Below are 12,905 nucleotides of genomic sequence, written 5' to 3'. Positions count from 1 at the left end.
CCTCTGAGAAATCCTGCCTTGCAGATGTTCTCACTTCGCTTCTAGACCTCCAGGAAAACACCTTAAACAGCCCACTTAATGGAGGCCAGAAAGACAACCCGAGGTCCTTGTCTCCAAGGCAGAGCTCCCTATAGCGGGTGCTCCCATCGGGCGGCCAGTGGGCAGTCTCCTGGCACCGCTGTGGCACATTTATCAAGGGTTACTGAGAGAGCCCCCCGTTGGGGGACAGAACCTTGCTGTGCCCCCGGTCGGGAGGAGGCAGCGACAGAACGCTGATGATGCACAACATAGGAATGGACACTACTCCCCTCCTTGGGTGCCTCATGAGCACAGAATGAGAAAGGCCTGGGTTCAAGCCTCAGTTTCTCTTACTACTGAAGTGGGCAGGACTTAGTACCCACCTCCTGGGAGTTGAGAAGATTGAGGGAGATGATGTACGGAAAGCATCTGGTAAGGGCATCCTAACCGTTAGATATTACTATTACTGGAGGCAGGGTGACAGGAACAAGGGCACACGGGTGACATGGACAATGCAGGGACTTAGCTCTTATTGAAACCAGGTACGAACTGTCACGGTGACAGGCGCCTGATACCATGTCTGGCCACAGAGCACTCACCAGTGTTTTAAAAACAAATGAGGGGCGCCCGGGTGGCTCAGTCGGTGAGGCATCCGACTCTCGATTTGGGCTCAGGTCATGATCTCACGGTTCTGGAGATCGAGCCCTGTGTCAGGCTCTGAGCTGACGGCGTGAAGCCTGCTTGGGATTCTGTCTCTCCTTTTCCCTTTGCCCCTCCCCTGCGGGCTCTCTCGGTCTCTCTCAAAAGTGTGTATTATGCTAAGCAAAATAAGTCAGTCAGAGAAAGATAAATATCATATGGTTTCACTCACATGTGGAATTTAAGGAACAAAACAGATGGGCATAGGAGAAGGGAAGAAAAAATAAGATAAAAACAGAGAGGGAGGCAAACCATAAGAGACTCTTAAAGACAGAGAACAAATTGAGGGTTGCTGGAGGGGTGTAGGGTGGGGGGGGATGGGCTGGATGGGCGACGGGCATTGAGGAGGGCACTTGTTGGGATGAGCACTGGGTGTTGTCTGTAAGTGATGAATCACTAAATTCTACTCCTGAAACCGTTACTACACTGGACGTTAACTAGCTTGGATTTAAATAAAATTAAAAAAAAAAAAAAACCAACAAAACAAAAGGAATGAGGAAGAGAGAGGGAAGTTCTGCAATAGGTATTCTTAAGTAGAAAAAGCAAAACGTAGGCCATACTTGCAGAATGGTCCCAGTTACATAAATAAAACCAAGGTCTAGGTCTCTGTACATCCACGTGGAGATAAACGCACCGAGACGTTTGGCAGAATACCCCTTCGTCACCTGGGGGGAGGTCTGCAGAACGGACGGGGCAGGGCAGAGTGAAAGGGAATATTCGCTATATTTAGCTATATAGTTTTTAATTTTGTGAACATATTATCTTCATTGTAGAAGATAATATTCTAAAATCGTGTTGGTAAACTTTTAAAGGAAAAAACACTTTTTTTTTTAAAGACCTGGCACCAAAGTTTTTCTATCCCTGCTCATCTCCCAGGTCAAAAGAACTACTGAATGCAGAAGAGGGCACGGCCTGCTCTCCCTGGGGTCAGATCTCCTTTAAACCATCTTGGGTTTTCAAGATTCTCTGCGTCCTTCCTTAGTCTGGGCTCAGCAAACCCACTCTTCTGTTAGACTGTCAAAACTGATTCCCGGATGCCTGTGTTTTCCTTCACATTGGACCATCTGCTGTTCCCAGTAGTCAAATTTACTGGGTTTTCCTTTCATGGAAAATCAAAGTGCAGATAGGACGTAAAAGCTCGCTCTGGACTCTGAACAGTCCCCTGGTCGGGGGGCTCAGGGGCTAAGGTGGTCTCTCCTTCCTGGCCTGGTTCTCAGGGATGACCACAGCCCAGGGGGTCGCTGCAAAAACCCGTCAGATGCTGTGGGACAAACAGAAACTCTGCCAACTCGTGTTCCTAAGATGGTGTGGAGTGACAGGGAGAATCTTTTTTTTTTTTTTTTTAATTTTTGTTTTCAACGTTTTATTTATTTTTGGGACAGAGAGAGACAGAGTATGAACGGGGGAGGGGCAGAGAGAGAGGGAGACACAGAATCGGAAACAGGCTCCAGGATCCGAGCCATCAGCCCAGAGCCCGACGCGGGGCTCGAACTCACGGACCGCGAGATCGTGACCTGGCTGAAGTCGGACGCTTAACCGACTGCGCCACCCAGGCGCCCCAGTGAGAATCTTTTTTTTTTTTTTTTTAATTTTTTTTTCCAACGTTTCTATTTATTTTTTTTTTGGGACAGAGAGAGACAGAGCATGAACAGGGGAGGGGCAGAGAGAGAGGGAGACGCAGAATCGGAAACAGGCTCTAGGCTCCGAGCCATCAGCCCAGAGCCTGACGCGGGGCTCGAACTCACAGACCGTGAGATCGTGACCTGGCTGAAGTCGGACGCTTAACCAACTGCGCCACCCAGGCGCCCCGGGAGAATCTTTTTTAAAGTCACGCTTACTGAGGTATAATTTACATACAATAAAAATCACCCTTTTCAGAGTGGATAGTTGATGAGTTTTACAAACATAAACAGACATGTAACCACCACCACAGTCAAGCTATGGAACATTTCCAGCAGCCCCAGAAGTTCCCTCCTGTCCTCTGCCACCAAACCCCACCCGCCCTGCCCCACCCAGGTTTTGGTTTTGAGTTTGTTTTAGTCTGTTCCCTATTCAAAGAGCTAAGCTATTTTTTTTCTCTTTACTTAGCCTTCCCTACTAAGTATTATCACTGTCATCTATGCCTTGTGAGGCATCTTTTCCGTCAGGTCTTTGCTTCATTGTCTTTGTCCTTGAAACTGCAAGAACACCTTGGCCGGCCCTGCGCCACCCACTCGGCTTCCAGAGTGACAGCCTGGCCCTTCGCAAGCCCGCAGCAGCCTTCCCTCTGCCAGCAGAGAACACATCACCCGTACCGCCGTACGGCAGAGGGGGCTTGGCCACCCGGCCCCGCGCTGCCAAGGTCTGGGGTACAGTTGCCCCAAACTCCATCTCTTTTCCCACCTTCAGCGGGGATGCCGCCAGATCCCGACGGGCGACATGTAGTTCCCTAGGCGGCACAGCCTCGTCTCCTAGAAGGCCCGGTGTGCCATGACATCCCTGTTCTCTGCCTCTAAAGCCACCAACAGAGGCCCTTCCTGCCCGCCCTCAGCAAAACAAAAAGGGGCGGGGGGAGCTGTTTCCTTTCCCTGCTGCAAGGAAACCGAATTCTTTTGGCCAAGTGCCTGCCAGGCTGACCCAGGTGGATTAGTTTCCAAGTTGGCACTTACACGAGTGACAGAGGACTCTACCTCTGGCCAACCTTCTATCCCTCTGCGGGATCCCACACTCCAGCTGACCCGCTGGGGCCCATGAGGCATGTGGCTTTGGAGGAGAAGCCATACTCCTTAGGAGCTGCCACCTCTCCGCCCTGCCCAGGAGTCTGCCCACCCCGTCTAGCGGGACCACCCCAGGCCCACTGTTTGGATCCTCAAGGAAGCAGGCGCCAGGTCATTAATGCCTGTGAGAGATACAGGGTGGGGAAGGAGGAGCAGGAGGAATAAGAAAACCTACAGGGGGTGGTGAAGGTGTGTCACCAGTGGGATGAGAGGCGGAAGGAAGGAGGGCCGGGTAGTGAGAGTCACAGACCATGGTGCAGCTCTGAGAAAGTCCTAGCCAGCCCCAGGGAGAGTTCTGGAGGAAGGATGGCCCGAGAGGAGTGTTCTGCCGGCCAGGAATGGCTTTGCCGCCACGGGCTTTAGTAACTGCCTGGGTGCTGCCTGGACACTGGGGCAGACCCTGAAGGCTGCATCGCTGGAGGCTGTCCGCCACGTCCTCTCTTGAAGGGTGAGCTGAACAGTGCGCCCTCGGGGCTGTCCCTCCTCCCGAGCACCGCACGGAGACCCTCCTGGCTGACTGATGTGGGCGCCCTCCTGCCCAAAAGCCCGAAAGCCAGACACGCGATCTGCGCCCTCAGCTGCCCACGTCCTCCTAACGCCTCAGCGGGGTGCTTGAGGCGCTGGTGGCTGCTATAGAAAGAAGCCACACACCTTCTCCCTTTCTTGACTGCCGAGCTGGACCCTCTTCCGGAGCAGACGCCATTAGCTCCAGGGCAGAGTTGAACCGGTTCAGGAGAGGGCAAATGGCTAACCAGGTTCTGGCCCAGGAAATATCCCAGGACTCTGCTCAAACTCGAGTCAGAGCCATGCTGGACACAGGGTCAGGATTCCTGCTCAGAGGGGAATAAGCTCACGACAGGCAAACTGGGTCTTCTCCGGAACGTACGTGATTTTAGGTCACACGTCAGCCAGAGGGTCCTGGTTACCGACAAAGGACACGGCCTGCAAGTCAGGACTCAGGTTCCAGTCTTAGAACATGACCTTGTGCAAGGGCTCTTGAGGAACAGAATTCTCATTGGTGAGGGGGAGGGTCGGGCAGGGGTCTCACAGTCAATGCCTGTAGCGGCCGGTTCGAAATGTCAGTGGGGGGCCATGCTGCACGGTCCCAACCTAGAGGAGCTGTCGTCTCTTTGCTCAAGCCAATCACCACCATAGGAGCCGTGGCTCCAGATCCCCTAATTTCCTCAGGGAAGCCGGAAATCTGGGTATAATGTGAAACCAACCTTCCTTCTTTCTTCCTTCCTTCCTTCCTTTTTTTTTTTTTTTTAATGTTTATTTATTTTTGAGAGAGACAGAGACAGAATCCGAGTGGGTTGGGGCAGAGGGAGAGGGAGGCACAGAATCCGAAGCAGGCTCCAGGCTCCGAGCTGTCAGCACAGAGCCCGAAGCGGGCTCGAACGCACAAACCGTGAGATCACGACCTGAGCCGAAGTCAGACGCTTAACGGGCTGAGCCACCCAGGCGCCCGAAACCTTTCCATTTTTAATGCTGATAATTAACTAAACAATTTAAGAAGTGTGTAGGCCAAATCAAATGTCCTACGGCTCAAGGTCAGCCGAGAGGCCTCCAGTTCATGGCTTTGGGGGAGATGCCCACGTAGGTCCTCTCAGTGACTTCCTGTCAGGGACAACAAGTCACCACTGACTGTCCCTAGGTGTGATCAGAACTAACCTTCATTGAGTGCTCACTTCTTGCCAGACACCTGACGTGTAGCAGGTCGTTTGCTCAGCCCAGAGCTGATGAGGCTGTAGTCCCTTTCTACCTCACTCTACAGACGAGGAAACCATCGCACAGAGGTGTGGGAATGTGCAGGTACAGCATGGGAGAGCAGAAATGCGAACGCGGCATCGTCTGCATTCTTAGCCCCCGTGTCCTCTGCCCTGCTTCCTCTCGGGTGATCACGGACTCCCGAGGGACACTCTGCAGGCAGCAGCCCCAACAGCATCCAGGGGGATTCCGCGACTGGTACTTAGGAGGGCGTCCCGAGATCTCTGCCTTGTGTCCACCCAGGGCTGTGGCTCCCCCTGGCCCTGCTTCACCAGGGGTGCTCCCTTACATCAGACCTCCAGCCGGCTGGCAGGTGGAATCCACCGCAGCCGAGATCTGGAAGAGACGGTTTTGCAGGACTCTCACTGGTCTTTTCTCAGCCCCTTCACAGCCAGGTGCTTTCTTGCGGAGGGGACCCCCTCCTCCCCAGGGCAGTGCTGCCTGCTGCAGCTGTAGCAGATGTTCCTGGGCGTGCTGGCCAGCCACCGTTCTGCGGGAGCCAAGAGCCCCAGCAGCCTGGGAATTCTGGGCTAATGCTCAGCCCTGGCATGGTCCCCTCTCTCGCTGACCCCTCCGGTCCAGGCCACCACGACAGATGCCGGGAACATATGCCGGGAATTAATTCACTGCGTCACAGCCGCAAGAGGGACGGCCGCTTCCTCCGTCTGGTTCCACCACCCCTGCTTTCTGATTTCTACCTCGCCAGAAGAAAAGTCCGACTTTTCCGCCCTCGCTTGCTCCTGAGTCCCCTCCACCAGGCTTTCTCTTCAGTACTCTGAGCCCACTGCCAAAGGTATTCGACTCCTGGAGAAGCCCCTCCTTGCCCGCATCTCAAAGAGCATCAGGGGACCGAGAAGAAGCCCAGAGTCGCTCTTTCCAGCTTTTTGTCTCCAGATAGCTTATGTGCTGGAACTGATGAGTGCTGTCTTCCCCTTTTCTGAAGGGAGGTTCGTCTCTCTCTTTCAGGAGCCAGAATCTTGCCACCCGACCAGTCTTCCCTTACGTCTAACTCAAATCACTGTGACTACAATTGATTTTCTGCATAGCACCACGCAGCTGAACTTTGGGAGCATGTGGGTGTTGTTATTTGTCGTGTTCATTCTGTCCTCTAAGGAGGGGTTGGCAGGCTTTTTCTGTAAAGAGCCAGACAGTAAATATTTCAGGCTCTGTGGGCCACATGGTCTCTGTCGCAACTAAGTTCTGCGATCGTGGCACAGAGGCAGCCATGGACAATATGTAAACGAAAGAGCATGGCTGTGCTCCAGGAAAACTTTTACAGGAACAGCGGCAGCTGGATTTGGCCCGTGGGCTGCGGTTTGCGGACCCCGCTCTAAGCAAACCAACCCCACCTCTGTACTTCTCGGTGGACATACGAAGCTCCCTTTGTCCCCATTTTCATCTGCGCTTTGCAATGGATGGCTTGGGGTTCTTCCACTCTTCTGGAGAGCCTCTGTGGTTTTCAGAGCCAGTGCTTTGAAAACACAGATGAGACCTATCTATTTCTCTACTAGTTTGTGAGCCCCTTGGGGCCGGGACCACGTCATATTTGACGTGGAACTCTTGGAATGCGCAAGGGGCTCTATAGAAACTCAAACAACACCCCTTCTTATCCTGAAGAAGCTTATAGGCTGGTGGGGGAAACAGACAGATGAGCTCTTCACTCTCAAAACCGAGATAAGTTCAATGACAGGAAGGAAGGAAGGAAGGAAGGAAGGAAGGAAGGAAGGAAGGAAGGGAGGAAGGAAGGATGGATGGAAGGAAGGAAGGAGCAGATTTCACCTCCTATAAACTGAACTACCACCTTTGAAAAACTTAAGGGGCACCTGGGTGACTCAGCCGGCTAAGTGTCCCACTTTGGCTCAGGTCATGAACCCATGGTTTGTGAATTTGAGCCCCATGTCAGGCTCTGTGCTGACAGTTCAGAGCCTGGAGCCTGCTTTGAATTCTGTATCTCCCTCTCTCTCTACCCCTCCCTTGCTCACACTCTGTCTCTCTCACTCAAAAATAAAAAAAACACTAAAAAAAATTTTTTTTAAAACCTTAAGGAAAAATTACAAGAAAAAAATTGAGTACTTTATTAATCCTGATACCCTAAAGCACTGAAAAACAAACAAACAAAATAAAACTGATGCCCTGAAATCCAGTTTGGCAGTTTCTTAAAAAGTTAAACGTAAATAATTCTGAAACTATTTTGTTTGCCCTTTCACATTTTTTGAGATTTTACATAAAGTATGTAAAGAAACAGAAAAAAAAAAAAGTTAAACACAGCATAGACCCAGTAATTTTGCTCCTAGGAATCTACCTAAGAGAAAAGAAACCAGGGGTCCACACAAAGACACGTACTTGGATGTCCACAGGGGCATCATTGATCATAACCCCAAACTGGAAACAGGACAAAAGCCCATCAACTGCTGAATGGATAAGCACAGTGTGGCGTGAACCCCTACAATGGGACACCCCATTCAACAATCAAAAGAACAAACCACTGACACGTGCTATGACGTGGATGGACCGTGAAAACCTGTGAAGTGAAAGCAGCCCCGCATCATATCCATTTAAATGCAATTTCCAGAAACGACAAATTGACAGGGTCAGAAAGCAGACGAGTGGTTGCCTTAGGGCTGGGAGCGGGAGCAGGGATGTACCGTAAACAGACAGGAGGGAACGTTGTAGGGTGATGAACGTCAGGACGATGGTGATGGCGGCACCGCTTTGTAAATTTACTAAAATCAATGGGTTGTGTGCTTTCAGTGGGTGACTTTTAAGGCGTGCATATTGTACCTTAATAAAGTTGCTACAAAAACAAAAGACCCTGGTGGCAAACCATTCGGGTAGCAGGAGAGGAAATGAAGGTGATATCCCCTAGCAAAATGCACTGTCGTTGCAATAAAACATCCAATGCGACTTAACCTACGTTCATTTTTCTCTTTTCTTTTTTTTTTTTTTTTAAATTTGTCTATTTTGGGGGAGAGAGAGAGAGAGAGAGAGAGAGAGAGAGAGACAGCACAAGCCAGGGAGGGGCAGAGAGAAGGAGAGATGGAATCCCAAGCAGGCTCCACGCCATTAGCTCAGACCCTGATGTGGGGCTCGAACCCATGAACCGTGAGATCATGACCTGAACCGAGATCAAGAGTCAGATGGTCAACTATGCTCCCAAGCGCCCCTACCTATGTTCACTCTTTGAGCCCGTCCAGTTCTAAACTCAAAGAGTAGTCAGCTTTAACTGGGCAACCACAATCCTAGGAGGATAGTGCTAGCATCACGCCCATTTTACAGATGAGAAAACAGGATCAGAATAGGAAAGCACCTCACTCAAGGACCCACAGCCACCAGTGGGAGAGCTGAGACTGGAACCCAGGCTGATTCTGGAATCTGTGTCCTTTGCTCCTGTGCCCTATCCCTTCCCCCACCCCGCCCCCGCCCCTCCCCAGCTATTCACACCCCCAGTGGCTCTTTGGCCCTAGGAGAGAAGCACAGCACTGCTTGGACAGGCCGAGCCAGGATGCTCACCTTCCTCAGCTCACTGTAGCAAACACTACCTTTCATTCAGGTCTGCAGGGCCAACGCTGCGAGGAGCCGCCCTCACCACTAAGCAAGAAAGGCCCTGATTTACGGAAGCCACACATTTCGGTCAGGCAACACCGAGCAGGCACCAGCATCAGTTTCTGTCTGCAGCACCTGGTTCCTAAAGCCTGTCTGGAGTGCGTTGGGGCTCAGCAAATGCGAGCCAACGATCAGGGACAGAGATGACCTCAGGTTCAGCGACAGGCCTGCCCACGTGGATTTCTTGCTTGGACTTTTCATCGGCGCTGCAAGTTTCCAGGGCGTGTTCCACGCAGGGGTCCGTGCCGTGGGGTCCACTCCCTCCAGTGACACGAGCATTCCCAGGCCTCCTCGGCCTCATTCCGTGGCAGACAGAGCTCATGGTTTCCCTCTCTCTCAACGTAGCAAGAACTGTCCTGCTTTTTCCAGGCAGAGGCACCAACAGGCCACACAGCAGCTTGAGTTTCCCAAAGGCTGCCCGGCGAGGCCGAGGAGACCTGGAAATGCTCGTGGCACTGGAGGGAGTGGACCCCACGCCCCCTGATGCCCTCTCTGCGATACGCCCAGGCTCCGGGTGCAGCCAGACAGAACATCTGCTCTCCCCTTGCCCCCCCCCACCCCATGCACGCTGACCTGCCAGCGTCTGGTCTGCACGTACTGTCCTCTCTGCTCAGAACACTGTGCAGTCTTGTCATCCACTTACCAGTCTTGTCATCCCTTCGCCTTCTTCAGGTCTTTGTGCAAATGTCACCTTCTCAGTGAGGCTTCCCCTAACTACTCCATTTAAAATGTATAACTCCTGGGGCACCTGGGTGGCTCAGTCGGTTGAGCATCCGACCCGACTTCAGCGCCGGTCATGATCTCACGGCTCGTGAGTTCGAGCCCCACATCAGGCTCTGTGCTGAGAGCTCAGAGCCTGGAGCCTGCTTCAGATTCTGTGTCTCCCTCTCTCTCTCCCTCCTCTGCTCGCACTCTGTCTCCCTCTCTCTTTCTCAAAAGTAAACATTAAAAAATTAAAAAAAAAAATCGTAACTCCTGATCCCAGCTTTAATTTTCTGCATCTATCACCATCTGACAGGCCATGTGTTTGATTTATTCGTCCATCCTCCCCCCTCCCCCCCCCAAGCAGAGGGAAGGGAGTGTGGCTTACCTAGTTCTCTGGCTGCAGCACCTACGACAGAGCCTGGCTAAACAGCAATCCAGATCTCACGAAGGAACCAACTCCCCCACCAGGGCCCAGCCCACGAATAGCATCTCTGCAGCTACCACCCAATGCCAAAGATGCCACGGGAGATTTTGTCAGAGACCAGCTGGTGCTTCTCAGCTGCTCGGGGGGTGACGGGAGCCCGCCGAGGTGCTCCACGAAGGAGGCAGCGTCCCTAGGACCCGTTCCGCGCCTCCCCGACGCGCCTGCAGAAAACCACACCGTGGGTACCTGTAGACGCTTGTCCGTTCTGTCACACCTCTCGAGCCCTCTTCTAGGGAGGCTGGGCTGGGCGACACTGCTGGTTGGAACATAAGGAAGATATCTCAGAAGTCGGGTAAGAACTAGGTCGTTCCCCAGGACCCCTGAAATGCTGTGTAAAGGACGAAGCCGACAGGTGACAGGAGACTTGGCCACATGTGGCCTGAACGTGACTCTCAGCCGGGCTCAGCTCATATGACTTAGAGCTGTTCCCCACCCAGGTCATCTGTACCTTCCTGGGGCCGGGACTCTGCAGCTCAGCCGTGTTGAGAGGCTTCGCCCCCCCAGGCCGGACAGAAGCCCTCTGCCCTGTGCTCACTCCACCGAAAGAAGGGATGCCTGGCGTGGGGGGCGGGGCTTGGTCAGCACGCTGCGAATTGGGCCTGCTGGAAATTCGAGGACGTTCCCAAGCTGGAGGCGGCAGAAGATTCCTTTTAACACAAGTGTTAAAAGTACAGAGGTGTCAGAGAACTTGGTTTTGAGTTCCAGCGCCGCCACTAAGTAGCTGGATTATCTTGGGCAATCAATCTCTTTACCTCTCTGAGCCTCAGTTTCCTTATCTGTAAAATGGGATAACAAACATTCTGTGCTTCACTGGGTGTTGTCAGAACTAAGCTGGATGATTCGTACGTGCTGAACCCCGTGCCTGGCACGTGGTGAGGGCTCATGACGCGTTAGACCTTGCTGCCACTGCAGTCGTAAAATAAAGGGAGGAAGGATGTCGACCCCTAGCCACTTGCTCAGGCTGGCCACAGACCTCCAAGGTTATCAGAGTCCCGAGGCGGCTGAATTTGCTAGTAATTAAGGTACTAGAAAGACCTTTCTCCTTTGGGTTTCAGAATGGTGCTCAAGAAAAACAAGCTTGGACACAAAGTTCTCAGGGACCATGGGAATTATTCCAAAGAGGGGCTGGCCGGGCTAAATGTGTGACTCTGGAAGAGGAGGAAGAGGGGCCCCAAAGCCACTAAATCCCTGAGTTTATAATTAACAGCCACACAGTCTCTTTGCTGGCTCTGGAGCCCTCATGGCTCACTGGGGAAGGGCACTAGTAGTCATACAAAAATAACCCCCCAGTGGGTTTTTGAAGTGTTGAGCCTCTTTGTTTTACTGAATTTTAATGAAGGGCTTTCCAGGCTGGATGAGAGCAGCACTCGAGCTCCCCGTGGCCGTGGCCGAGAAGGGGGCTTAGTCAGCGGCTGCCAGCCTGCATGGGCCTGATCCAAGGTGGCATCTAGGGGGGGCGGGCAGGGAGACGTCCCTGTCCTCAGATGAGAGGTCTTGGGGGAGAAAGAGAGAAAAACAAAAACAAAAGATGTCTCTGTTTAGAAAGAGGGCTGGGCTCTGCTCCAGATGTCGGCATGGTTTGCAAACAGGCAGCGACGATGCTTCGGGGGGCAGTGGAGACGAGCGGCTAGTATCTGAAAGGTCAGAGGGGGGCCCAGGCTCCCCGAGAGAGAGCATTCTGTGGGATGCTCGGAGCGGGCAAGCCGGCCGCTTCTAATGAGAGCTAGCATCGAGGCTCTGGGAGCCCGTGGCGGAAAGGAAGGGCGTGCCTGGGGAGCCCTGGGCATGGGCTGCAAGAAGAAAGGAGAAAGGGGGGTGCTGTGAGAATAGCTCCCAAGTCCCGCTGTGAGGAATGGTTCGCCTTAGCGTGCCCGCCCACCTTTTGCCGTCTCCTCAGCAAGCTGCCCGACAGCATGAAGGAGACAGTAAAATTTCACTAACGTAACTGAACGTCCGCAGTAAGAAAGGCGTCCTGCCAGGCCCTCCCCGGACCCCGGCAGGTAGCGGCTTGCAGCCTCCCATACCCCTGCTTCCAGGTGCTTCCAAGTAGACAGGTGCTCCCGGGAAATGCTGTGGCCTCTGTGAACCGAACACTTTCTAGAAGGGGCGCCATTCCTCTCCCCCTGAGTCTAGCTTTCCCTCATGCTCTTCAACAGCGGGGAGCAAACCCGTCAGACTGTTTAAAAGCTGCCCTCCTCCACTCTTGACGAATCTTTCCAAGAGGCTGCTGGAAAGAAAAGGAAGAGATGGCCACAGCATAAAGCAATTTATTACACTTGAATGATCCAACATGGTCTACTGAAAATAAGCATTTTTATTACAAAATATTCCATACAAAAATGCTAAGCTACCGGCAAGCTTCCTCAGCTGTAGGCTTATCGCGTTTTTTCAAGTCCGAAGCAGAAATTACTCTGTGCGGGGACAGCAGTCTGCTGACCGCCGAGGGCTCAGGTGTGCGTGGGCTGTCCCACGGGGTCCTCCTTCTCCGCCTGCAGCAGGTCCCATTCGGTGAGGAGCTCTGAGGACACCTCGGTGTACAGACGGTCCCAGTCCCAGCTGACGTCATCCTGCCCGGAGAGGCAGCGCTGGGTAAGATGAAGGCAGAAGGCCTTTCCCCGCGGTCACAGCCGACCTCCCCCACCCTTCGGCCTCGGGGAGGCAGAGCTCACGCTGGGGAGCCGGCTGGTCGTAGGGATGACGCAGCCCACAGGAAGGAGCTTCTGCTGCTACTGACCTCTCGGACTTCGTGCTCTGGCGCCAGGACTTTGGTGAGGAGCTTCAGGTCAATCTCTCCATCCTGTGGATGCAAGGATGCAAACAAACGAGCAAACAAACAAACCGGCTTGTGTTTCCCCGGGGCGGGGGGGGTGGGG

General features: G+C 53.0%; 2 protein-coding genes across 10 annotated transcripts in view; both read right to left on the bottom strand.

Moving 5' to 3' along the window:
- The window catches only part of GPATCH2L (G-patch domain containing 2 like), a 156,394-nt gene extending 146,152 nt beyond the window's left edge, over window positions 1–10,242 (bottom strand). Inside the window, exon 1 of the mRNA XM_045060287.1 lies at window positions 10,219–10,242. The gene's annotated coding sequence lies outside the window, so the exon portion shown is untranslated. The remainder of the gene's footprint in view (window positions 1–10,218) is intronic.
- Window positions 10,218–12,905, bottom strand: part of IFT43 (intraflagellar transport 43) — an 84,228-nt gene continuing 81,540 nt past the window's right edge. For 2 of the 9 annotated variants that reach the window (XM_003987852.6, XM_019833336.3), the window contains exons 8-9: window positions 12,767–12,829; window positions 12,284–12,599 (exon numbers count right to left, since the gene is read on the bottom strand). In XM_003987852.6, coding sequence (XP_003987901.1) covers window positions 12,480–12,599; window positions 12,767–12,829 — 183 coding nt within the window. In that variant the 3' untranslated portion in view covers window positions 12,284–12,479. Of the gene's footprint in view, window positions 10,289–12,056; window positions 12,260–12,283; window positions 12,600–12,701; window positions 12,830–12,905 lie in introns of those variants that run through there. The other 7 variants (XR_006599822.1, XR_006599821.1, XR_006599817.1 and 4 more) reach the window with 7 other exon arrangements.

Source organism: Felis catus, chromosome B3 (genome assembly GCF_018350175.1).
Source record: "Felis catus isolate Fca126 chromosome B3, F.catus_Fca126_mat1.0, whole genome shotgun sequence".
Taxonomy (NCBI): domain Eukaryota; kingdom Metazoa; phylum Chordata; class Mammalia; order Carnivora; family Felidae; genus Felis; species Felis catus.
This window is presented reverse-complemented; position numbering and strand designations above follow the sequence as displayed.